This window comes from Hyperoodon ampullatus (assembly GCF_949752795.1).
Source record: "Hyperoodon ampullatus genome assembly, chromosome: 1".
NCBI classification, from domain to species: domain Eukaryota; kingdom Metazoa; phylum Chordata; class Mammalia; order Artiodactyla; family Ziphiidae; genus Hyperoodon; species Hyperoodon ampullatus.
Genome location: NC_136914.1, coordinates 199,360,831 through 199,387,582, shown reverse-complemented (window position 1 = coordinate 199,387,582; position 26,752 = coordinate 199,360,831). Strand labels below are relative to the sequence as shown.

General features: G+C 52.1%; 1 protein-coding gene across 1 annotated transcript; it reads left to right on the top strand.

The window, feature by feature from the left end:
- Nucleotides 1-231: 231 nt before the first annotated feature.
- On the top strand, nucleotides 232-26,479 carry PYROXD2 (pyridine nucleotide-disulphide oxidoreductase domain 2; the record flags this gene model as incomplete). The annotated part of the gene is made up of 16 exons (XM_079696993.1): nucleotides 232-358; nucleotides 4,921-4,940; nucleotides 7,359-7,452; nucleotides 7,535-7,608; nucleotides 13,286-13,441; nucleotides 15,404-15,557; nucleotides 17,517-17,578; nucleotides 17,671-17,768; nucleotides 20,034-20,175; nucleotides 20,560-20,694; nucleotides 21,950-22,022; nucleotides 22,285-22,441; nucleotides 22,812-22,966; nucleotides 23,671-23,777; nucleotides 25,521-25,641; nucleotides 26,409-26,479. 16 exons carry the CDS (start codon nucleotides 232-234, stop codon nucleotides 26,477-26,479), a joined length of 1,746 nt encoding a protein of 581 aa, XP_079553119.1.
- Nucleotides 26,480-26,752: the final 273 nt, after the last annotated feature.

The window sequence follows — 26,752 nt, the reverse complement described above, 5'->3', positions numbered from 1 at the left end:
CAGGACTTCTGCGTGGTTAACAGGCGACCTCCCGTGGCTCGGCCCGGTGTGGACGGGGCCAGGCTGGGCTGTGGGCAGCTCAGCGTCCCCTGTTTAGTCATGGCCCAGGGCCAAGTACGTCAGCTGGGCTGCAGCTCCTCCTCTCTTCCTGCTTTCTCCCTGCTCCTCCCCTGCCTGGAGAGACACGAAAAGCTGCTTGCAAGCAAATTCTTGGCCTAGCCCGGGGCAGAAATGGCTGCAAGTGGCCGAGGGCTCCGCAGGGCCGTGGGCGCCTTTCCCCGCCCCGCTTGGAGACGCGCTCACTCCGATGCCAGGGGACGTCTGAAGCCGGAGTACGATGCAGTGGTAATAGGAGCAGGTAAAGTGGTCTGGGCCGGAGCTGAGGGACTGAAGGGCAGCCCTGCTCAGAAGCCCCTGGCGTCCCTCTACTCTGGCACAAGCTGGCCAGGAGTTGGGATGAGAGCAGTTGCTGGTGTGGAAAGCCCACCTGTCTGCGAGCAGATGCCGGGGTTCTGGGGTTGGCTTTGCTGTCGACTCACTGTGTGGCCTGGGGCAGATTCTTGCCCTCTCCGGGCTTGAGTCTTCCCATCTAGAATGACCAGGGAGGACTAGGTGAATTCAGGGGTTTCCATGTATCTCCTGTGAAATTAGCTAGTTGCCACCATACTCTTGGAAGGCATATGGTACGTAAGGTTTGGAAGGAAAGAGCCCTGGGACAAGAAGTGTGAAATCCAGCTGCCCCACGTGCCCTGAGTTCTGGTCACCACCACCTGACCACTGAAACACCCCGCCCCCCACCAAGGACACTGCAGTTGCTCCATAAAGTGGAGTTAGGAAAAAATAGAAATGAGTCCCAGAGATCCTCCTGCTTATGCACAGAGGGTGACAGCCCCTGTTGCCTGCCCTGCCTGGGCACGTAGGAGACCTGCTGCTGTGACCCTGCTATGCTTTGCTGAGCCCCAGGCTGCAGGGCACCTGATTCCACCGCGAGTGTGTGAGGCTGCGAGCCAGGACCAGGCTGCCTTTCCTCGGGGCCTCCCACTCACACTCACACACAGCCCCAGTTTCAGCTTCTGACATGATTTCCAACTGGGTTTATACAGAGCGACCATGACAGGCCTGGAAGGACATGCTCATCACACAGCTTTAAAGCTGTGTCCCTGTTCGGGCATTTCTTCATTTTTACCCCTACAAAGAGCAGTCATGTGCTGGCAAATGTTTACTAGTCACCTCTCCAGGGAAAATGTGTGCATATATATCCATACATAAGTTTGTTATAAATACGGAAGTAAAAGAAGTGTAGCACACAGTTTTGCAGATAAAAAATACAATACTGGGCTTCCCTGGTGGCGCAGTGGTTGAGAGTCCACCTGCCGATGCAGGGGACACGGGTTCGTGCCCTGGTCCGGGAAGATCCCACATGCCGCGGAGCGGCTGGGCCCGTGAGCCATGGCCACTGAGCCTGCGCGTCCGGAGCCTGTGCTCCGCAACGGGAGAGGCCACAACGGTGAGAGGCCCGCGTACCACAAAAAAAAAAAAAAAAAAAAAAAAACTCTAAATTCCAGGTAGCCAATCCATTCTTACCAAGTACCTGTGACTTCTGCCAAACTCAGTAACCAACCTGTGGTTGCAATTTGACAAATGAAAATAGTTCTGAAAAGAATGTTGTTTGATATTTTTATTTAAACAGCAGAAAGAAAGTGAAACAAAGATTTATGTCTGAACTTCACGCCTTCCTCAACGACGGGAATGACTTTGCTCAATCAGATAATGTTTTTCGAACACTGGAAGAACAGTTCCTCAATTTTTTGCACCATTTCACAATGTAACAGCTACAAACACAAGTTTAATCTACATTATTAGCAGGTTCTCCATCACTTTCTTAAGTCTAACAACCAAAAACATAATAACTCAAGCCCTGGTGTGTAATGTTTGCAGATTTCCATAGTGTGAGTACTCCCACTGTGGCCTTTTTCAAAGTACCAATATGATGTCACCAAAGGTGAATTTGGGAGAGAGATGCAGCCAAGAATCATCATGTAGCATGGCCCCTCTATGGGTCTATAGAGGTAAATAACCGTGAAAGCACAGCCAACCGTTAAAGCAATGTAAAACATTTAGGAAGGGACAAGCTTTGAGTATTTATTACCTTTGTTTTTAATATAATTATTTCATTGTAAGTTGATGTAATTTAATTTTTTACCAGGGGCTGCGTTTGACAACTGTCACCAACTTCCAGGGCTGGGGGACTCCTGCTCCAGCCCCCACTGACTGGGCTCAGGAATTGGAAGTGCCTCCCACCTTTCCTGCCCTTGGTGACAGCCCAGCCCTGCTGTCTCTTGACAGAGAGGGTTGATCGTAGGTCCCCAGATACCTGGGTGAATTGCCACAAGTGTGTGAGTCTCAGGCCTGAGTTTTTCTTTGACATTGCTTCTCTAATTGCTGGTTTGAAGGCATTTCCAGCCTGAGTGAGGAATACAGTGGCATCTTCTAAGATAAAGATTATCTCTGCTCCCTGAAGCCACACTGGGAACCTGGGAGCCACCTTAAAGAGGACCCTGATTTAGTCATTTGACTAACTTTGCCTAAGAATGACCCAAGGAACTAGTTAAAATGCAGTTCCTGGGCCCCCTACCTGGTGATTAGGATTCTGAGGAAGTCAGCACATCTAACCAACACTTGGAATGGATCTGGTGGAGGCATCTGCAGCCCACACATTCAAGAACCCACGTTCAGAGCAGCTTGTCTCCAGAGCTCCCCCGTGCCTGCTGCATGAGGAACCCTGCAGTCTGGCCTGGAGATAAGCTGAGCCTGAGCCCGCAGCTTAAGACTCCTTCAGGGGGAAAGGAGAGGTCACCAGAAGCTGCAGGAAGGCTCAGCCAGGACTGGGGGTGGGGGAGTGGGGGAGGGCAGAGGAACTTGGGCTGTTGGATCCTTGACCTTTGCCCTTTGAGGTTTGTTTGTGCATTTGTGGGCTTACATGTGATGACTGAACTGGACCTTGTTGCCTGGAAGCTTTTATTAGTTTTCCAAGATTTATGATCAGCACTGATTAAAAGGCATCTACCTTTTATTGTCTGCTAAGGGACAGGTGCTTCACGTGCATTACTGGTTATCCTCCCTTCAACACTGCAGGTCGGGCAGGCCCTCTGTTTTTACACGTGGGGAAGACAGCAGAAGCCAGGATGAGCCCAGGACAGTCTGCCTTTAATTTGTCATATGTATTTGAGAGCAGGGCTTTCCAAATTTCAGGTTGCAATCCATCCATTCATGATTCCCTTCCATCATATTTTTGAAACTTTCTTAAGAAAATTATCAAAAACATATTAAAAATAGTACTAGATCAATCAGCATTTTTAAATGAAATATAATCAAGTAGATCATCACATGCTTATCACATGATGATTTAATATTAGTTCCTGAAACTTTTGTTTCTGTGAAATACATTTATTTGTGTGTTGGGGGGGTGTCAGGTCACAGAGTAAAATGCATTTCTTCCTCAGATCATGGTCAAAGAGGTTTAAAAAACTCCGTTTCAGAGATTCCTTTAATGGATGATAAATTGGCTCAATAACTTCGAAAATTCTGGCAGGTCTCTATGTGGAAAATGTAAAACAAAACCAACTCAGCCATGAGAAATCCATCATGTGGGTCATTGCTGCCTCCTATTTGTGGATGTTTGTCAGTTTAATGGCTGAGCCGTTTATTAGAGTCAACGCTGGGTTCAGGTTGCTGCTCAGAGAACATAGTTATCTTCTGTCATCTTTGAAGACTCAGAGTGACTTCCCACCACCAAAGAGAAGCATGTGCCATGTGTCCCAGGGGAGGCCTGGCCCCCTTCCCTGAAAGCAACCAGGGCCTGTTCTCTGCCCATCGAGGACTTCTCCAGCTGCTGCATTTTATTCTGAGACTAAGGAAAGGGGAGGCCCCAACCCCAGGGCCCCATGTGCTCGGCCTGTGGGTCTGAGACCACCTGCATCAGAATGACCAGGGAGCTTCTGTGAAGTGCATCCTGGTCCACGCCCCCAAACTGCTGAGTAGATTCTGGGGAGGGGTTAGGGAATCGGTGTTTACCCGAGTTCTCATGTGATCCTGAAGCTTCTCAGAGCTGGAGAGGCACTTGCTAGCAGTGGGTTTGGTGTGGAACATGGGATCCCAAGCCAAGTTTCAGGGCTCCTACCCCAGGGGCAGCCTGCCTAAAATTTTTGGAAAGAAACTTTATAATAGACAAATCTGCCCAGTCAGCTGGTGCCCCTGAAGCACGCTGAGCTACTCTAGCGCACGTCAAAGCCGTATGTGTTTCATTCATTTTGAGCTGTTCCTGTTTTATTTGGGAAACACTGGGAATTGACGAAGACGCCCCTTCTGGGGCACTGTTGTGAGCCACACTTGGGCACAGCAAGCCATGCCTGGCAGCCAATGTCCACAGGACCAGCACTCACCTGGACGGCTGGTGATCCCATGCCAGCCAGGGACGCCCGGCATCATCATACAGCCTCGCCTACCTCTCTTCCCTGATAAGTCAACTGTCACACTACCTCTGACAGTCCCCCGCTCATCCCCAAGTGCCAGAAGCCCAGCAATGCGAGGCTTCGTGGGATAGTTTTCATCTAATGACTGTGGATTTCTCCTTGTCCCCACTCCAGCATGAGCCACTGGCCAAGCCAGGGTGACAGGACTTTTTTCAGTTCAGGGCAAGAGCCAGGGTTTTCTGACTCCCCAAAGACTGGTGTCTTACAGCATTGAGCTAGATGCTGTTCCATCATCGAGGTACAGGTGAGGGGGCCCCCAAGTTCTGCTACCTCTCCAGGATCTTCATGGGCATGGGGACAGGGGTGGGTGGCCACACTCCTCAAGGAATGTGTCTGTCTGCCCGCTGACCACTGTCGCTTTCCTCCCCCCTCCTCCTTCTCGTTGCAGGACACAACGGGCTGGTGGCTGTAAGTCCCTCCCAATCTGCCCCGCTCCATTGGTCCCTGGTTGTGTGGTCCTCAGCAGGAGTGTAAGGAAGCCAGCAGGATGAAGGCTGAGGGGGAGAAGGAAAGGCCGGCTAGTCCTCGCGCCCTGGTGCTGACCAGCGGCTGGCTCGAATGGACATCTGCAGTAGCTAAGGAGGATATCAGGGGCTCCCTTGTTCTCCTCTCCTTAATGCTCATAGGTTTCCCCCATGACCTTTCAAAAGCGAGGTGATAAATAGCTGGTAAAGTGTGTAATGGGCATAGCCTGGGAGGCAGGTTGGAGTTTGTGGGGTCAGGTAACTGGGGCTGGGGGGCCTTTGACTCCAGATTGTGGGGTGTCCTTGTGTACAGACCCCATGTTCCCCAGCTAGGTTTAGGCCAGGTACCAACCTGGGGAACACAGCAGCTATACACGGTCCAAAGTGTGCCCTGGAGACAGCAAGGAAGCCGACCTAGCAGAGGAAGCAGGGCCCTGTCCCAGCACAGGTGGCTTCTGGGTCCCAAGCTGAGCCAGGCCAGGGTTACCCTAAGGCTGTGCTTCTCAGACCGGAGTCCATATACCCCTAGGAGGTAGCACACAGTGTGTGCTAGAGGGGTTCAGGCCACAAGCCTAACATGGAGCATCTTCCTGAAGCAGCGGCTGCTCTAGATGATCAATGCAGGGGGCTCAGCAACATGGAGAGCCAGGAGACCTGTGTTAAGTCTTAAGACTTTCCCTGACATAGCAGTTTTACTTGAACATTTCACAGGGGACATTATTTAACTCAACCGATCAGTAATTTAAAACATTGATTTTGTATTAATACCAACGTGAGTTTGTCCCCAGCTCTGCCACTTTCCATTTGCGAAGGTTAAGGCGAGTCAGTTTATCTCTCTGAGCCATGGTAAAATGAGAATTAAAATGCCCACCCTCACCGAATTGAGGTGAAGGGAATAGATGATGTGCCCCAAGGACCCGGCTCATAAAGCCTTACACAAATGGTGAGTACGGGGACGCCGTGGGGTGTCCTAGGATAAGAGGTATAGGAGGAACTTACTCTAGGACACGCACTTCGGTTGGCTGATTTGGGGAGAGCCTAAGGAAGTAGGGGTTGGCTCTAGATTAGATACTGTCAGAGTGGGGGCAGCCCTGTGAGCAAGCATCTCAGTAACCGTGTGTGCGGGGAGGGGAGACTAGGGTGAGGAGAACAGTCACCGTGCACACGTAGCATCACTCATCTTGGCCGAGAGGGGGCATTTGGTATTTGGTGGTGGCCCAGTAGACCCTGTCTCTTTTGTGCTTAGACACAGTTATAAAGTGGGCTTTTGCTCCGTCCCATTTTGTCGTGGTGTAGATTATGCCTGTCTGCGGTCATCATTGTGAGATTGTTCACGTCTAGTGGGAGAAACAGGGCTTACCTCTGAGGGCCAGGCCACCTTCTGAATGTCATGTTGGGCTGCTCTTTTCTCCTTTCTCGTTAGGACGTGTCAGGAGTGTAGATTCTGGGTCCAGACCGCCTGGGTTCAGTTCCTGACACCTCTACTCATCAGTTCTATGATCCTGAGCTATTAGCCTCACTGAGCCTTGGTTTCCTCCTCCGTGAAATGGGGAGAATCAGGGTGCCTACTTCTAGGGTGGATTATATGAGATGATGCTTGCACGGTGTCTGGCGCATTGTAGTCGCCAAGCAAACTTTTTAAAAAGTCTGCCTTCAGAGCTACACCATCCCTGTTGTCACCTTGGGGGTGGTAGCTGTAGTGGTGTGAGGACCAGCATTTTAGGTCTGTAGACTCAGGACTAGTTCGGTTCAACAAATATTTATTGATTTTCCACTAAGTGCTAGAGAAAAGTTAATCTCCCCCCACCCCGCATCATTTGTTCCCCAAAATAAGGCTGTGCTATAATCATGGCTTCATTGATTGAACACGTCCCATGTGCCAGGGACCCCGTGTAAGCCCCTTCTAGGGACCAGCTCAGAGAATTCTCACAGCGACCCCATGAAGCAGTCAAAGTGGGTGTTATTATCATCAGCCCCATTTTTGCACATGAGGAGACTGAGGCTGGATGGATTAGGTACTGAGGCCGCCCCAGCAGAAAAGAGAAAGGGGAGTGGAACCTGGGCGGTCTGGCTCAGCACGCACCAGGCAAGCTCACCGTGCTGCCTGCCTCGGGCGACGGGCAAGAGTCCACAGAGGCACCGGACCTTGCAGGAGGGAAGGTCACCTCGGGCTGGGAAGTGGAGGGGCGGGACCAATCAGGTCAGGTCTTAGAGAACACCTGAGGGGGGTGAAAATTTACAGGTGGCAGGGGGAAGGGCATATCAGAGACAGGAACAGCTTGAGCCAGCCCTGTGGTGAGGACCCTGAGAGTGTGGGTCAGCCCCCAGGGGTAAAGGGAGGGCCCTGTGTGCCCCGCCCCAGGCGGCATACCTGCAGAGACTGGGGGTGAACACGGCAGTCTTCGAGAGACGCCACGTGATCGGGGGTGCAGCTGTCACAGAGGAAATAATCCCAGGTGAGCCAAAGAGGTGGGTGAGGGGCGTGGGGGGTGACCACTGGTGACCCCTGGTTACTGTCTTCATCCGATTCATTTTCAGGGTTTAAGTTCTCCCGAGCATCCTACCTCCTCAGCCTGCTACGACCGCAGATTTACACCGAACTGGAGCTGAAGGTAGAGCATGTGTGTTTGTGTGTGTTTGTGTGTGTCCACCTGCTCCATGGCTTGGGGGCTGGGGAAGTGGGCAGTTGCTATTCTTCCCTCCGAGGGTGTGTCTATCTCCCATGGTTTCCGTAGTGCCTGCCCACAAATGGGCTTTGTCTGGCCCACCCAGTGTCTTAAAGATCAGGAAATTTCATACGCAAATCAAACCTCTCGAAGAACAAGCTTTGTCAACATCCGGCCCATGTTCCTACATGCTGTACCGGCTGGCCCTTTACGTGGATTCGGTCCCAGCTCTGCTTTGTCACATCACTTCCCGGGGTCTGTCCGGCCTCCATAGGAAACCTGCTAGGACCCTTGGGCATCTGAGTTTGCGAAGCTGCCTTAGGACCTGAGCTGGTTTCTGCCCTCATTACACATGAGAGCCTGTCACCGTCCTCGGCAGCTTGAGCAGGAAGTCGGACTCGGGGACTTTCACCTCTCTGGGCTCCTGGGCCATTCTGAGGGCATCCTGAGAACTCACAGTCTGCCTCTGTCGACTCCTCTTAGCCTCACCTTGGTCCACAGTCTTGCCCCCCGCCCCTTCAGATTCCTTCACCCCCTCACTGCCTCTTTGACAAACTTGGTCATGCATTCCGGGACCCCACTTAGCTTACCTGCTCGGTGCCCCTGTCACCCACCACTTGGAGAAAGGTCCCCTGTGCCATCTGTATATGACATTGATGGCACTTCAGCACCAACTTTGCCCTAAATTTTAAATTAATAAGACATTAATCCACTGACACCCATTAAATAAATTATTCTTTGAGCCCCGAAGAGAGACACAGAGAGAGAGCACACACCTGTCACCAGCCAGGACTGGATGAAACCCTGCCAAGGCCTGGGAATGGGTCTGTGGACTTCAGTCCAAACCAGACGATAGGTGAAGGCAGTTTTCAGACACACCAATTATGCAGAGTGGCAAGGGTGAAGGGAGGGGTGGGGGTAGACCCTCCTTTTGAAAACTCTAACTTATGAAAGCTGAGGATCACAGAACAGAAAATGTTACATAATTATTCTCTTTATTATTTTTTCTTTTTTAAATAATTTCCTGGGATTTCTTTTAATTTATTTTTTTGGCTGCATTGGGTTTTCGTTGCTGCGAGCAGGCTTCCTCTGGTTGAGGCGAGCGGGAGCTACTCTTTGTTGCAGTGCACGGGCTTCTCCTTGCGGTGGCTTCTCTTATTGCGGAGCACGGGGCTCTAGGCACGCGGGCTTCAGTAGTTGTGGCTCGCGGGCTCTAGAGCGCAGGCTTAGTAGTTGTGGTGCACGGGCTTAGTTGCCCCACGGCGTGTGGGATCTTCCCGGACCAGGGCTCAAACCCATGTCCCCTGCATTGGCAGGAGGATTCTTAACCACTGCGCCACCAGGGAAGTCCATTCTCTTTATTTTTTAAAAAAAGTTACTCATTTGAAAATGGTATTCTGATAGGCTTCCTTTAACTAGCAGCTCCCAAGTGAATTGACTATATCCTTTGATCTCTGATCTTGGGCTACATTAATAGGAGAACGGTGCTCAGATCAAGGGGGGAAGCAGTCCTGCTGCATGATGCACAGAACTAATCCCATCTGGAGTGCGGGGTACCTTATTTTAACAGGACGTTGACAGCTCAGAAGATACCTATAGGAGGGCAACTATTCCTCTTTCTAGGAATATTCTGTTTCCAAAACAATAATAAAGAGCAGTTACTTTACCAGTGTTACATCTCGGGCTACGAGCTTTCATGCTCTGTCAATTTGTCCTCGTCTGTGAGACAAGAGCAAGTAGTGTCCCCATGTTATGATGAGGGAACCAATATTCAGGGGGGTTAAGTTCGCACACTAGGAAGTGACCAAGAACTTGAGCCAGGTCTAACTGACTCCTCCTAGTTCTGTGAGGTGCCGCCACCGTGGGCACCTTGATAGCCACCCAGCTCAGCCTCGTGCCCCTCCAGGCACTTTGCCGATGACAGTGGACCAGGTCACAGACATAAGCTCTTCCAGCAGCTCCGGCCTCGGTAGAGCACGGGACTGAGATTGCAGACTCCGGAACCTAACTGGTCGGTGTTGAATCCCTGCTCTGCTGTTACCAGCTGTATGACTTAGCCTGGTGGTGCCTCATCTTCCTCATCTGTAAGATGGAGATGTAATAGTACCTGCCTCATAAGGCTATTATAGTGGTTGGTGTTTGCTAATCATTAGTACAGTGCACAGGGCACGGTCAGTGCTCAACAACTGTCAGCTAGTATTATTGGGTTGGCCAAAAAGTTCATTCGATTTTTCCGTAAGATGTTACGGAAAAATCCGAGCGGACTTTTTGGCCAACCCAATATTATGCCCATTTGTCAGTTGAGAAAACTGAGGCTCCAGAAGGACCTGTGGCCTGCTACTTCCTATCAGACCTTCCCACTGTGGGCCTGTACCCGATTAGACTGAGCTCTACTTGAGCCAGAGGATGACTCTGCCAACCTGCTTGGCGCCTCACTGGGCCTGTTTTCCAAGTCTCAGTTTCCCCAGCTGTCGATGAGATCATCTCCCAGTTCCATGCACCTGGATAGTAAGCTTGCTTTTACAGTGGCCCCACAGTGAGTCGTGGGATCCAGACAAGGAGGGCAGAGCTTTTGCCCTGGGTGTATGTGGCAGAGGGGAGGTGGTGTCTTTCATCCTGTATCAGCCAGCAGCTGCCTTCCCCAACTCTCCCTGGACCAGCCTTGACCTCATTCAAGTGGCACCCCCTTGTCCTCCCTCCCACCTGCACTCACCTTCTGGCTCCCAACCCCATCCCTCTGCTCCTGCTCTCCTCGGAAATCTCTCCAAGGCAGGGCTGTCAAACTTTCAGGTCCCTCAGAAAAATCTGGGCAACTGGTGGGAAAGTGGTTCTTGCTCAGAGGAACTACGGGTGATTCTGTGGGACTGTGGTGGCCCAGGAGCCAATGATTCTGAAGCAGGAGGACCCCAGAGCGCAACTCTGAGAACTGCACCCCTTAAATCTCCCATTTCTCTGGCCCCTAATGCACGGCTTGTCCCTTCCCAGCAATTTCCACCCAGGACGGCTGTACATGCTGAGAAATCCCATGGGTAAATCAGATGCGATTTTTTTCCTTTTTTTTTTTTTGCGGTACGCAGGCCTCTCACTGCTGTGGCCTCTCCCGTTGCAGAGCACAGGCTCCGGACGCGCAGGCTCAGCAGCCATGGCTCACGGGCCCAGCCGCTCCACGGCATGTGGGATGTGGGATCTTCCCGGACCAGGGCACGAACCTGTGTCCCCTGCATCAGCAGGCGGACTCTCAACCACTGCGCCACCAGGGAAGCCCACGTTTGTTTTTTACAAGAGGGAAACTGCGTGATCTGAGCAAATCTAATGGGGATAATATAATGGTGGTTTAACAGCCCCTTCTTATTCTGACACCACATCATCAAAACCATCAAGAATAACAACGGCTCCCTTTATGAGAGAAAGTCCTGGAATCAGATAAATAAATTAATCCTGTTCAATTATTGAGACTTGAAACAGCCCTTGGGATCCTCTTGGGTCCCTTTTTCGGTGAGGGGAGGTTATTGATTCATTCATTCAGCAAATGCTTCTGAGCACCTGCCCTGTGCCAGGCCCTGGGAGAGGCCTGTGGGGAGACAGCGGCGAGGGAAGGGGGCGAGGCTTCTGCTCTTAGTGAGAGGACTTCAGGGAGAGGTAAGTGCCACCTAAAGAAAGGAAAATAAAGGAATGTGACAGTGAGGAACTGGAGGTCCAGCCTGGACTGGTGACCAGGAAAACCTCCCTGAAGGGGTGACGTTTGAGCTAGCATTCGAATGCCAAGAAGTCGCCAGCCCTGTGGACATCTGAGCAGAAAGCGTTGCAGTCAGAAGGAAGTGAAGGTGGACAGGCCCAAGGGGAAGGAAGGTCGTGTGGCCGGAGGAGACAGTGCCCGGCGGAGAGGCAGCCGGTGGTGTGAGAGTGGGGCAGGGGCCAGAGGAGACAGGGCCTCGCGCGCTGTAAGCAAGGGCCTGCGCTTTATCCTGAGCGCAGGAGGCAGGCAGCAGAGGTGTTAAATCGAGAAGTGGAGTGATGGGATTTATGACTTTATGAAAGGTCATACCACTGGCTAGATGGTGTGGATTGTGGTGGAAGTAGCCGTGGTCGCAGGGTGGTGGCTCAGGCTGAGTCAGGGCGGGGACATGGGGACCAGGTCTGGAGGCTGAGCTGTGAGACTTGGTGATGGATGGGATGCCAAGGGTGAGAGACACAGAGGAACTAGGGACACCACCTGGGTGGGAAAGAGTTCACTGTATCAAGAGGAACCAAGCTGGAAGTTCCTCCAGTTTGGAATCAAAGGCATTCCCCATCTTAGTGTTAGCAAGAGTCCTGCGGGTCTCCCAGCCTGCCCCTACCAATGCCCAGACTCACCTCCACAGAATGCTCAACCGTGGAGATCCTGCCATCTGGAACACCTGTGGCTTGGGGAAACTTCTGCTGTAATTATTGGAAAGATCTCTGTTGGTTTCCTCGTGTTTTCCTAAAATTTCTGCTCACAGATCTCATTTCGGGGGCAGGGGATGGGGGTGGGGAACTTGCTACTCAGGTGACTGTTGAGCAAAGACCTCAAAGAGGTGAGGGAGCAGACCAAGTATCTGGGGAAAGAAGTCTCTAAACGCCAAATTCGTCAAGTTGCACACATTAAATACATACAGCTCTTTGTATGTCAATTATACTTCAATAAAGTGGTTTAAGAAAAAAGAAGTCTCTAGCGGGAGCAGTAAGTCTTATCTGTGGAGGTAGCACAGGCCCTTTTTGTTTTATCTCCACCTTCTTTGAAGAAGTAAATGTACTCTTGGAAAGTTCTGTGTGCAAGTCAAATATTTGTAAATCAAATCATATTTTCAGTGCATCAAGGGAACTTCCATTTAAAGTGACCCTGGAGTACATGAGTCTGCAAAGTAAATAAGTTGTTTCTGATGTGAACGATTTATCCACCTTGTAAATATGGATTTTCACATGACCGTGGCTTTATTGTGTCTTTCTCAGTTTTAATTATTATTTCTGAAATGGGGGCATTTAAAGACTAACACTGAGAGCCAGGGCTTTGGAGTCACAGGGGTGTGGTTTCAAAACCAGGATCCACCTCCCCATGTGACGCTGGACAAGTTATTTCACTTCTCTGAGCCTCTACTGTTGCATTTATACAATGAGGATGATATACTTACAGAGCTGTTGTGATGTAACCATTGTAAACCCTAGTACAGTCCCTGGCACTGGGTAGCGTGGCGTGGTATGGTATGGTCTGCCATAGGGTGCCTGGGCAAGAGGGCTTTTTATACACTTGTATCAAAAATAGGAACCAGGAGGGCTTCCCTGGTGGTGCAGTGGTTGAGAGTCCGCCTGCCGATGCAGGGGACGTGGGTTCGTGCCCCGGTCCGGGAGGATCCCACACGCCACAGAGCGGCTGGGCCCATGAGCCATGGCCACTGAGCCTGTGCGTCTGGAGCCTGTGCTCCGCAATGGGAGAGGCCACAACAGTGAGAGGCCCGCGTACCGAAAAAAAAAAAAAAAAAAAGGAACCAGGACCACAGGCCTTGGGAACCTGCATGCAGGTACCTAAGTGGTCACACAGACACAATCAGAGAAGGGTTATGGGCAGATCCCTTCAAATGTTACCTGTGCTGTCTGTGTTCTGCAGAAACACGGGCTGAGGCTTCATCTTCGAAACCCCTACTCATTCACACCTATGCTGGAAGAGGGCACAGCGGGCAAGGTGTCCAGGTCCCTTCTGCTGGGCACAGACATGGCAGAAAACCAGAAGCAGATCGCCCAGTTCTCACGGAAGGACGCCCAGGTAGGGAAGGTGACCAGAGACTGATCTCCTCCATCTCAGCCTGGTGGCCGCTCTTGAAAAAAAATGGGCTTGGTTGGAGTTGTCCTAGAGCAGGTTGTCAAAGGCCACAAGGGTGTGGACAGGCCACTTCATCCGCCCTAGGAGGGCTCCAGTCTGTGCCAGCCTTTGATCTCAGGCACTGCAAAGAGAAGGGGTGGAGGACAGTTGGTTAAGACCAGTGAACACTGGAGACCCTCAAACCTGTGTGTGTTCAGCCTGAGGCCACTGTTCAGGTGGCCTCCACCTGAATTTCAAAAGGGAGTCCACTGGTATGTCCTTCTGTTCTATGTGCTTTCTACCTCTCCTGCTTTCATACAGGATTCCAGGTGGTCATCAATATTAAAACACATGAAGGCCAAAAAGAAGAAGGGGAGATAGAGACAGTTAAGGATAGAACACACAGGGTCAGGAATTTAGGACAAGAGCATCGTAATACATATTCATTTATTTTGGCATCATCCCCTGGCAGCCCAAGGTAAGAATGTGTCCGTGGTGGTGAGCAGGTCTGGTGAAGGCGAGTACACACATCAGATGGAGGAGGCACATTTCTTTTCCTAGGATTGCACTGTGAGGAATTTGCTGGGTAGCTTTGTCTAGATGAGTCGTTGAATGTAACGGGCCTGGTGTGATTGGTTTTACAGATATAAAAAGATTCTTTGAATGGCCATTTTTTGTACCAAGCCTAGATACAAGCTGAAGGCATAGCATTAACTCATATCTTGGTGGAGACATTTTTATAAGAAGAACCTGGGTTAACCAATCCATGTGTGTTGCTTTTTGTTGTGTTCATCTAGTATTGGGTAAAACCAAGAAAACCACAGACACAGCATCTCTCTTCAGCCAGTGGTTTCCAAACACTGGCTGATGATCAAGTCAACCAAAAAAAAGTGCTTTTCAAGTGATTCTTTTGTGCAGTGAGTTGGGGTCCACTGCCTACACCCTCTGCTCCAAGTCCTGCTTGTCTCAGATGCACTGGAGAGGATTCAAGACAAGGCCAGGTCCCTGGGCTTAGAGAGCAGTGGCCTTGGCCATGTGTGGCCGTGGCCCTGTGTGCTGGGGACCACAGGAGCGGGAGGCAGAGGCCACATCCCACTGTGGAAAGTAAGGAGCTGAATTCTGGTTTTGTCTTTGCACGTTGTCGCATTAAAGACCTACTGCAGAGAAAGCTGTTTACCTTCATTTTAATCAAGATTCTCCAATGTACTTCAACACAGAGCTTTTCTCTGTGTAACAGTTGTTAAAGTTCCATGGGTATATCCATGAGTCTAGATGAACCAAAAATTAAAAGCTCTCAGCTGAGAATTAAGATAGGGCCTCGGGTAGCACGGGTGCCCATCCTTGCTCCTGTCGCCCATCCAGGGAGGGGGCTGTGGGGGTCATAACCAGGCTGTCGAAATGGATTCTGTTGCGGGAGGTTGTGGGATGAAGGGATGCAAGTTTCTGTCCCTGCTGACGACAAGAGGATGCAAGAGATTTGCAGCCCAGGAAGGAACAGTCAGCATGCTGGAATACAGGCAGAGAGATCTTACTTTTATCAGTAAGATAGAGAAAGACAGGACAGAGAGGAGACACTTTTACGTGGTTTGTGGTTTATCACAGAGACCACTTCCTGGGATACTTGAGGTTTCCGTGGCTGACGACCGGTCTTGGCCCGCCTCAACCCCCTTGCCCCTGCCACTACGTGGTGGCCCTCCTACTATCCAGGCTCTCTCTGACCCCCCCTAGTACTGACATCAGCACACAGACCTAGAACTGGGAGTAACTCAGCACAGCCAGGCTGAGCCACACTGGGCGTGAGGCCTGAGGAATCGAGCCTCAGCTGGGGGGCAGCAGGCCACATGGGGCAGCTGGAGGGCCAGGCATGGGGACAGTGTCTTTGTGGGATTCTAGGCAATGGGGCCTTGACTCGGAGCTCTGTTCCAGGCCTTTCCCAAATATGAGGCCTTCATGAATCGCTTGGCGTTAGCCATTGACCCTCTGCTGGACTCAGCCCCGGTGGACATGGAGGCCTTCCAGCGGGGCTCCCTGCTGCAGAGGCTCAAGTCGCTCTCCACCCTCAAGCCCCTGTTGCAGGCGGGTAAGTCCAAGGGCAGGCATCTGGTCATGATGAGCACCTTCATGTGATTGAGCCCATTTTCTCCTCAATTGGACGTAAGCCTGAACCTCCAAGGCAGCCTGCCAACTGCCATCGATTAATAGAGGCCACCTGGAGCACTTTTTTTTTTTTTTTTTTTTTTTTTTTGCCTAGCCGCTCCGCGGCATGTGGGATCCTCCTGGTTCGGGGCACGAATCCGCATCCCCTGCATCGGCAGGCAGACTCTCAACCACTGTGCCACCAGGGATGCCCCCACCTGGAGCACTTTAAGTGACAAAGTTTTAGGATGGCGTGCTCTAAAAATAGAGCCTGAGCCAAAGGCTTATGTGCAAGTAGTTCATTTTGAAGGGGGATCCCAGGGAAAGGAGGGGAAACGGGAAAGAGGGAGAGTCGATACCAGGGTGCATTACTGAGCTGGCCACCACTGTGGCTGATGAGGTCCTTCCCTCTGAGAAGCCTTAGGAAATGCACATGAAGACATGCCCAGGAGAGGAAAGGGGAAACATTTACCCATTGGGTTCTGTCCCCCAGTGGTCAGAGGTTGCCCCCTGGGGTGTTAACTCCCACATGAGGCATTAACTTCTGGGTTGTGCATCCATGGGTGCCAAGTGGGTTCCCGTGGGTGTCCTGTCATGGTGCCAGAGAAGCCCCAGGGAAGAAATGAAGAGGCGCATCTTCAGGTCTGAGGTGGGATGCTGTCAGGTTGCACTGTGTGAAGCTGACCAGAGCCTGCACGGAGCTCGTCACCATAGGCATGGCTGGAATAAGAGATGGGGCCAAGAGAGTTTGAAGAGATGCCCCCATACAAGAAAGATGCTAGATTATTGGGCTCAGCAAGAAAAAACTCTGTGATGAATTAGTGATGTCTGCCGTGGGTATGAGAATGGAAGTTTCTTTTCACCAAGCCTGCTATTATTTTCTACCACTCCTCTAGGGTACAAACACCAGTTTAGCTTCTATATTCTAGAAAAGTACTGCATCGGTTAGCTGTGGTCACAAAATTGCTGCATAACAGACTACCAAATTCCAGTGGCATATAAAAATAAACATTTATTTCTCAAGTGTCTGCATGGTTCACCTGGTCCCAGCTGGGCTGAGCTGATCTGGTCTGGTCTCATGCATGTGTCTGTGGCTGGGGCAGCTCTGCTCCAGGCATCTCTAATCCTCTTCTTGGAAGCCACAGGTTAGTCCAGGCGTGGCCTTCTTATGTCAATGACAGAAGCACAGAGGGCAAGCCCCAATGTGCAGGCCAGTTTCAAGCCTCTGACTGCATCACATCAGTAAACATTCCACTGGCCAAGCAAATCATTTGAGCCCAGAATCAAGGGGCAGGGCGGTCAACTCAGCTAGGGAGGGAAGCGGTGCCGAGTTACATGGCAAATTGTGTGGACACGGGGAGGGGTGAAGGGTCAGAGCCAGTAGAATCTACCGCAGACGCCAAAAGTAGACATCGCCTCCCAGATTACCAGTCCAAGGAGCGTCATACAATAAACATTCATGTAGTAAACATTTATTGAGCATCTGCTATGTGCCAGGCACCAAGCTGGGCACTGGGGCTACAATGCCTAGGGTTCATGACCTCTGCCTTCAAGGTCCTAGTGCCCAGTTACTCTCGGAGATAGCTTGAATCAGTATCAGAGGAATGGATTAGCCAAGCTGCTGCCTCCCAGGGCACGGCCTTACAGAACTCAAAGTAGGGGAATAAGATACAAATTAAAAATTGCCCCAAAATAATTCTAACAGATAAAATGTATTAAGTGCCTGTGTAAATGCTTTAGAAATGCTCTACATACTTCGTTTAATCCTCACAATAGCTCGTAAGGGTACAGAATATTTTGTACTCCCATTTTACAGGTGAAGAAACAGGTGCAGAGACATTATGGATCAGAGTGCTCCCTTCTTGCCTGTCTCGGTTCACATTTTATGGATCTCCTCCTTTAGGTCGCATCCTGGGAGCCCAGCTGCCCCAGTATTACCAGGTCCTCACAGCTCCAGCTGTCAAGGTGAGGGGCTCCCCAGACTCAGGCTGGACCTTGCAGTGAGGGGGCCTCTGCTCCCGAGGTAAGCCCCTCTCCTGGCTGTCTTGCTGTCCCAGGTGCTGAATCAGTGGTTTGAGTCTGAGCCTCTAAAAGCTACTCTAGCGACGGATGCTGTGATTGGAGCCATGACAAGTCCCTACGTTCCGGGCAGTGGGTGAGTGTGGCAGGTGAGGTGGGGCAGCAGGAGTGGAGCCGATTGCCCCACGGGAGCGATAACTACCGTCCCTTGAGCTCAGCCAGCGAGCCAGGCAGGAGCCAAGCACTGCACACAGGATTCACTTAAGCCTCAAAGCAACCCCTGAGAGCCGTGGTTCAGAGAAGGGAAGTATCCCTCCCAAAGTCACACAGCTAGTAAGTGGCAGAGCTGATTTCCAGCCCAAGTTGTCTGACCTCCCCCCAACCCCACCCCAGGTTTTCCTTCTTAGCCACTACTCCCTACTGCTTCAGTAGAAACACCTCTGTCCTGCTGCCTGTGATATCTCAACATGAACATCTTCTTCCCTATCATCTATCTATCTATCTACCTGCCTACCTACCTATCTACATACCTATGTATCTATCTATCTACCTATCTACCTATCTACCTATCTATCATCTCTTCCCTTCCCACAAAGCCCCGTTGCCTGTCCCTCTCCCGCAGATCCTTTCCCTGGCTTCCAGGACTCGCACACACACAGATACCTTCACATGGATGGGAAGCTGCCTTTCCCCTTGTGAGTGGGGTGGGGGTGGGGGGGTGTTGACAGCCTCATCCTAGAGGGGGCACTCAGACACAGTGAAGTGTGTAGTTGAGGTATGATTTAATGAGCCCCTGTAGGAGCAGGAATGGAGGGGTGTGTGTGTTGTGTGTTTGTGTGTTTTGTATGTGTGTTGTGTGTGTGTGTTTTGTGTGTGTGTGTTGTGCATGTGTGGTGTGTGTGTGGTGTGTGTTTTGTGTGTGTGTGTGTGTGTGTTGGGATAGAGGATGCTGCCAAGTCTTGGACCTTTTCCAGTGCACCAGAAGATGCAGCTAGAAGCTGTCAGTGTGGCTTATCTCTCAAGGGATAAGAGCACACTTTGGAAGTGGTTTTTCAACACACACTAAGCCAGCCCCAAATTCCCCAGGGCCATGGAAAAGTGGGAGTTGGCAGCAGTTGCAACATCTTGGCCAAGATCAACCAGCCAATTTGGATTTTCCAGCTGGGGCCTCTGGTCCTTTTCTCTGTGGGTGTTCAGGAGGCTTAGCTACTGCCCAGTTTGTGAAATGGGCCTTTAAGTCATTTGTTTTTTCATTAATTCTTTCAATAAATATCGATGGAGCACTTGCCTGGGGACTAGGTCCGGGGACACGGTAGTGAATGGGGTTGAAATCCTAATGGGGGAGGTAGACACAGAGCAAGGAGTGGACTAGAGAGCTGTGGGCACTGTGATGGTGGGACAACGTGGTCCAGGCTCAGAGAAGCCCCCCATGAGAAAGAGATGTTTCATCCGAGACTCTAAGGACAGGAGGAATTAGCCAAATAAAAGAAGAGGGAGGAAGGGGCTTCTAGATTCTGGAACAGCATGTGCAAATGTAGGAGCTGCAATGGATTATATGATCTATTCAAGGCACTGAGAGGTTTGGCTTAATAGGAGTGCGGGGTGTCGGGGGTGTGTGTGTAGGGAGGGACGAGGCTGACGAGCAGGCAGGAGCCCTGAAGGCCGGTTTTGGAGACTGGCCATCACCCTCAGAGCACCGACAAGCCAGTGAAGGCTTGAAAAGAGCTGAGTGACAGGAGCATAGCTGAGTTTTGAGACTGGGCTCCAGGTTCTACGTGGAGAAAGGTCTACAGGGAAGAACGAGTGGGAGAAGTGGGTCCAATTAGGAGGACGTTACTGCAGCAACTTAAGAAAGAGAAGAGAGTGGCCTGGACCAGGGAGGAAGCAGCAGGGAGTGGGGCCTTGGAAAGTTCTTTGGGAGGCACTCGACGATGTAGGTGGTGAGGGCCTAGTAAGAGGCAAGACTGACACCCAGTTTTCTGTTGGAAACTAAAGGTGCCATTCACTGAGATGGAGAAGACTGATGGAGAAACAGGTTGGGGAATGGGGACAAGGGGATGGGTTCAAGATGCCTGCCCAAAGCCATGCCAGTGGAGACATCTGTGGGTAGCTGAGCATACAGGCTGGCACTCAGGAGAGAGCTGGAGAGGCAGGTTTGGGCATCGCTACCACATTGTTGGAACCAAAGCTCTGCCCCCAGACGTTTACAGGGGGAGAGGATGCAGAATGGGAAGCGAAGGGCTCTTGCAAGAGTCTCGAGCTCATTTAAAGGATAGTCAGACAGGGCTGGATGGGGGCAGGGAGGGGCTGAAGATACAGGATGGCAAGGACTCTCTGCACCTAGAACTCTGAGGAGATTAAACCCCACCTCCAGCCACTGATTCTGATGATCTGTCCTCAGGTATGTGTTACTCCATCACGTGATGGGGGGTCTGGAGGGGATGCGGGGGGCCTGGGGCTACGTCCAGGGCGGCATGGGTGCCCTCTCCGACGCCATCGCAAGCTCAGCCACCGCACACGGAGCAAGTATCTTCACTGAAAAGGTGAACAGCCCCTTTACCCCACCCCAATTTTTGGCAAGGATCTTAGATTAGAACAAAGTCTCAGATTTGGAGGGTCCCTCATTTTACTGACGGACAAGGCCGGGCTCAGACTCGAGGAGCTCGGGCTCTGCAGCCTGTACTGCTGTGAACAAGGCCCCAGTTCTTCTGCCTACCCCCTTTGAATTCACAGCCACTATCCCGCATTTGGGCTGAGCCTTTGCATTGGAGGGGTGGGCTAACGCCTCACCAGGAGCTGCAGAGAATCGGGGCCGGGGTTGACGAGGCTGTGAGTGCCTAGGAGCAGCATGGCCAGCGGAAATCCCCCGAGACTCAACCTGCATTTCCCTGCCCGGGGACCCTGGGGGCTCCTTCCCGTCGCTTTAGACAGTGGCCAAGGTGCAGGTGAGCAGTGGAGGGCGCGTTCAAGGAGTCGTGCTGCAAGACGGCTCGGAGGTAAGGAGCAAAGTGGTGCTGTCCAACGCGTCGCCGCAGATCACCTTCCTGAAGCTGACGCCACAGGTGAGGCTGGGGGTGGAGGTGAGATGTCTGCCTGGGGTTGGAATGTGGAGGGGTCAAGGGGACCAGGGCCGCATCAGGGTGGGAGATGCGAGGGCCAAGTCCCTCCGGATGTGGGGAAATCTGTCTTCTCTCCTTACCTAACGGGCAGGGAGCAAAGAGCAAAGAAGCCTCACAGGTGAGGGGAAAGGGCCGGGGACGTGAGGTGACAGAGGCCAGGCAGTTAGCAATTGGCAGAGCCAGAGCTAGAACTCAGGTCTGACTTTCAACCCAGGGTTACTTCTACAGCCTTCCTACTATCCTGATTTCTCCCCTCTAACCAGCTCTAATTCCACTGTTTGTGTCAGTGATCTGTTGCCACATGAATGTTGCATAACAACCACACAGCTTCTGGGCATATAACAAGAAATACGGATTTAGTGCACAGAGCGGTAGAAATCAGTTAGTTGATCTTGGCTGAGTTCAAGTGATCTGGGCTCACTCATGCGCTCCTCCAGCAGCTGCGGGTCACTAGTGGGCCCTGCTGATGGCCGTGGCTAATCCAGCGGTCTCTGTCGGAATGTCCAGGATGACTCAGCTCTGCTCCGTGTATCTCTCACCCCCCGGCATGGTAGTCCAGATCTGGCAAAAGGCAAAACTGAGCAAACTCAATCACGCAAGTGCTTCTGTTTGCATCCTATTTGCTGACATTAGCTTTGTCTCATGGCCAAGCTCAGTCACAGTGGGAGGGCAATAAAAAGGGGTGTGCGTACAAGGAAGGTTGGGGACTTGGGACAGTTTTTGCAATTGATCACACCTTCCCTCTCTCCCAAACATATGATAATACGTGTATGAGCATGGAGCTCCCAGCGATTTGGGGACTATTCTTGGGGACAAGGCACCACTTTTTCTGAGTGATTCCACTAATCAAATTCAGCAAACATCAGTTCAAAAGCATCTTGAGACAATTTTGAGATCATCAAGACTTCCAGGAGCTTACAGACCAGAGGTGAAAGATGCTGCAGCCCACGGGCCATATCCGTAGCAGGAGCTGGTGTGGGCCATTTACAGCCAGGACGCTGGCAGACTGCAAAGGAGGAAGTGGTTAGCGCTGAGCTGGAGGGGTCCAGGAGGGCTTCACAGAGGAAGTGGTTTGGCCGAGCTCTGAGAGAGGGAGAGGGTCTCCAGCAGTACAGGTTGAGGGACCAGTCTGAGCAAAGGAGTAAAGCAGCCCCCTTGGGGCCTTGGCCACCCCCAGGGTAGAACCTTCTTCTTTCAGGAGTGGCTTCCTGAGGAGTTCGTGGAGAGAATCTCCCAGCTGGACACCCAGTCGCCTGTTACCAAGATCAATGGTAAGAGGCACACCAGATCGTAGAGCTGTTTCTTTTGAGGTTATCTGAGTGAGAAATCTCCATGTCTGGGAAAGACTGACCTGCATCATCATCTCTATCCCCCGGCCCCCAGCCTGCCCCCCAGTTTGAAGGTGAAACACTTTTTCATACTTTTTCCTTCCAGTCCACCATGCGGGTGAGCAGGGGATGGGTAGAGATAGAGGACTCTGGGGGGCTGAGGACACAGGCCTTTGGGCCCTGACCCTCCTCTTTGGTCCCTCAGTGGCTGTCGACAGGCTGCCTGACTTCCTGGCGGCCCCCAATACTCCCAGGGGCCAGCCGCTGCCCCATCACCAGTGCTCCATCCACCTCAACTGTGAGAACACCCTCCTTCTCCATCAGGCTTTTGAAGACGCCATGGATGGCCTGCCTTCCCACAGGTGGAGGCCCTGGAGACACTTGAGCCCCTGGTTAGAGCACAGGAGGTGTGGTGGGATGGCAGAGACCGCTGCTCATTCACCACCCTGGCCTGGGAGGGACCAGAGAGCCTGGAGCCTGCCGGTCTGGCCGGGGACAGGGGCCTGGAGATGAAGGAGCTCCCCGTGGGTGGTCTGGACTGTCCTGGTGGTCACCGAGCCCGTGCAGGCAAACGCCACCATGACCTTACAGAGGTCATAGGCCCGGCCCCAGCACCTTCCCATCTTAAGCCTTCATTTTGTCCCGTCATCTCAGAGTGGCTCCCCAGCCCCTTCCCTCGGGCAGGTGCTGCTCTTCAGGCCCCACCCTCTCTCCTCCCCGTGTCGCACGCAGACCTATGATTGAGCTCTGCATCCCTTCCTCGCTGGACCCCACGCTGGCTCCCCCCGGCTGCCACGTCATCTCCCTCTTCACTCAGTACACACCCTACACACTGGCTGCAGGCAAGACCTGGGATGAGCAGGAGAGAAACGCTCACGCAGACAGAGGTAAGGAGGGCTAGACCGCCCTGGCTCCACAGTGACAGCTGGCCGAGCATCCCGAATGGCCTCTCCTCCTGACTGCCCCACTCAGGGTTAACACCTGCAAGTTCTGTGCCAGGGAGAGAGGAGTACCCAGGGAAACCTAAATCAACACAGTGAGTAACTGCTGGGGTCGGGCCCTGGGCGAAGAAAGCCAAAAAGACATAGTTCCTGCCCTCAGGTTGCTCATGGTCCAGCGGGGGAGACTAACAAACCAATCTTACAGTACAACGGACCGTGGGAACCAAAGGAGGAAGCTGTGAGCCAGAGAGACAGGAGAGCTTTCCAAAGGAAGGGACATTTGAGCTGGGTTTTAAAGGATGAATAGGAGTCGACCAGGCAGCAAAGTGCATTCCAAGCAAAAGAAATAACTTGAGCAGAGCAATGAGGTGAAGAAATTTTTGCATGTTCAAGGGGAGACAAATGTTTAGGGTTGGAGTAAAAAGGTGGGAAAGAGTGGGAGGCTCTACTAGCCTGACACCTATAGGCCTCTGTAATGAATTGTTTATTTGCCTGTGGACTGTTTTTTTGCTTATTGAGGTATAATTTGCATATGAAAAAATATCCATTTTAGGTGTAGAGTTTAATGAATTTAGTAAATATGCCGAGCTGTACAGTCGTAACACCTCTTTCTCCTAACACCATCTCTTTTCCCTGTGTTCGACACCCAGTGTGTGATTACATTGAGGCCTACGCCCCCGGCTTCAAGAGCTCCGTGGTGGGCAGAGACATCCTCACACCCCCTGACTTGGAGAGAGTCTTTGGGCTTCCTGGGGGGGTGAGTACAGGCCTGGGGTCTCTCGTCACACTCTCCCTGTACCCCGACTCCCTGGCATGCCCACTCGGCTTTATCTTGTCCCTCCACACCCAGCCTTCAGCAGGAAGAGAGGACAGAGGCAGAGACCACAGCAGAGAGGGGAAGAGACGCAGTCAGGTTTAGGCAGTGAGCGAGGAGTGAGGAGAGGCAGCACCTGCTGAGCAGGTCACCGGGACTGGGACTGCGGCCCTTCTGCCTGGATGTCCATGTCGGCCCCTCCCATCTGCCTTTCTTCAGAGGGACCTCCCCTCCCCCAGGCTGCATGTGCTCACACTTCTCTTATCAAAAACTCACTGGTGGCACAGTGGTTGGGAGTCCGCCTGCCGATGCAGAGGACGCGGGTTCGTGCCCCGGTCTGGGAAGATCCCACATGCCGCGGAGCGGCTGGGCCCGTGAGCCATGGCCGCTGAGCCTGCGCGCCCGGAGCCTGTGCTCCGCAGCGGGAGAGGCCACAACAGTGAGAGGCCCGCGTATCGCCAAAACCAAAACCAAAACCAAAACAAAAACAAAATTCACTGAGCCTGGAGGCAGGGGGATGGGTCAGGAGGCCAGATCAAATACAGCAGTGACTATCTTCGCGTGGCTATTGAGCCCTTAAATGTGGCCAGGCCAAAATGAGATGTGCTTCGAGTATAAAATGCACCCCAGATTGCAAAGACTGAGTACAGAAAAATGCAGCATGTCTCATCAATAATTTTAATACCAACCACGTGTTGAAATGATAATAGTTTGGATCTATTGGGTTAAATTAAATATATCATTTAATTGGGTTAAATTAAATACATTATTAACATTAATTTCACCAGTTTCCTTTTAAGTGTTAATGTGGCTAGTGGAAAATCTAAAATTCCATGTGTGGCTCCCATTATATTTTTACTGGACAGCGCTGGTCCGGATAGAGAGTGAGAGAGGCCAGGCAGTGGGAAGGGAAGGGAAAGGAGGCGGAAGGGTTGGGCAGGTGGATTGAGAAGTCTTGATAAATGTGCGTGTAGAGGGCGGGTGGAGGGGACGTAAAGGGTCCACCTGAAGGCCAAGGAGGGGGAGGTGACGCCATCCACGGAGGCAGGGAAGACTGGACAGGAGCCGACTTGAGGGAAGAGGATGAGCTCAGTTTGGGACACGTTGATGGGGCAGGTGAAGGTCATCCCCACGGTGACGTCCAGCAGATGTTGGTCTTGTCCAGACCTGCCCCGCAGGTGTGCCCTTCCCCCTCCCCCACACCTCCTCCCTCCTCGGCTGGTCTGACCCAGGCCAGTGGAGCAGAACCGCGCTCAGCTCCCAGTATCCATCTGCCATTTACTGTGACCTTGGAACCCCAGGGCACAAGCTCAGCTGGGTGTCTTGGCCAAATAAACACGTGCCAGCAGTCAAAATAAATCAACTTCCTCTATTTTTCAAACAGAGTGAGGGGGATTCATAGTCCACAGCAACATCTTTAAAATCTCCCTTTTCTTTCCCATTCAGTTTCCTTACCCTCTGAAGATGCTCCCCACCCTTCTTCCTTCTTGAAAAATGCCTCTAGGAAACTTCACCCCCAGCCCTAGGACTTGTGCCTATTCTCTCTCTTCCCCTCCTCATTCTGCAACCCAAGAGCCCGAGAAAACATCCTGGAAGGAGAAGAACCTTCCTTGGAGAACAGGGGAGGGGAACGGGGTGGAGAATCTAACACTCCTATGTTAACGACTGTGGCCCTGCCTCCTGCAGAATATATTCCACTGCGCCATGACCCTGGACCAGCTGTACTTTGCCCGCCCTGTGCCCCTGCACTCCAGCTACCGCTGCCCTCTCCGGGGCCTGTATCTCTGCGGAAGTGGGGCCCATCCGGGTGAGTGACCCTCGGTCCCACTACCCTGTGCGGGCATCGAGGGCTGGCAGAGGCTTGCAGACAGGGGAGCAGGGTAAACAAGGGGGGGGGTGAGAGGGAGGGAACTCCCAGGAGCACAAGCCATCACCCACGTTGAGAATTCTCTGGCCACAACCCTCGGGTTAGCTCACCTCCTCCCCACGAGGCCTGGGGACACGTCCCAGTGGAGGCATCTCTCCAAGTTCCCATGGTGGGTTGTGTAAGACCCATGCCTCTAAATTCCCCATCCGTATTTGAGACCAGTAAGGATCGGCAAAGTTCAGTTTCTCAATTTTAAAATTCTTCGCTGCTCTCCTCCCAGGCCTACTGACCCCACGGAAGCTCATCTCATATAGATGCTTCCTCTGAGCTATGTGGGCCCCGGCCCCCCAGACAGGGTCCATACTTCCATGACTTCCTCTCAAATCCTTAATCCCTCATTCTAGTTTCACGTGCTGGGAGTCTCGCCATCTGGCCCATTGGCTCTCAGGCTGGGGGTGGGGGGGCAGTGGTGGAGGCAGGGGGCCACTTGCTTGGACCAGGCACCTGGCCCTTCCTGCACTGATGTAGGGGAGTCCAGGATCTGTCTTAATAATCATCCCAGGTGATTCTGATACCCACGGCCCCAGCATCACCCTTCAGGCATCCCTGCTCTGCTTTGTGGCTGGTGCCTCAGCAAGTCCCATGGGGGGACGGAGGAGTGGGAGGGAGGTGAGCACAGCTTTGGTTCATGTGAGACTCCCTTCCAGGAGGAGGTGTCATGGGAGCCGCTGGACGCAATGCAGCTCACGTGGTCTTTAGGGACCTCAGGAGCATGTGACCCCAAACCAACTCTGACCCAGGAAGATGAATTCACCCTTGAGATGTTAAGTCTCCATTGGATCAGCTTCCCAGGATATGGCTTGAGGCAGGCGAGTCCTCAAGGCTCAAGCCACTATTCTAGAAAAAACGTACAAGTTACACTGGGTCCTAGTTAACCTTGCATCTATGGCTTCTTGAATGAACTGGTTTTGTTTTATATCGATAGTTTGCATTTTTCTGTGTATTAGTACAATAGGTAATATGTAATAACCGGATGGGATAAACTTGTCTG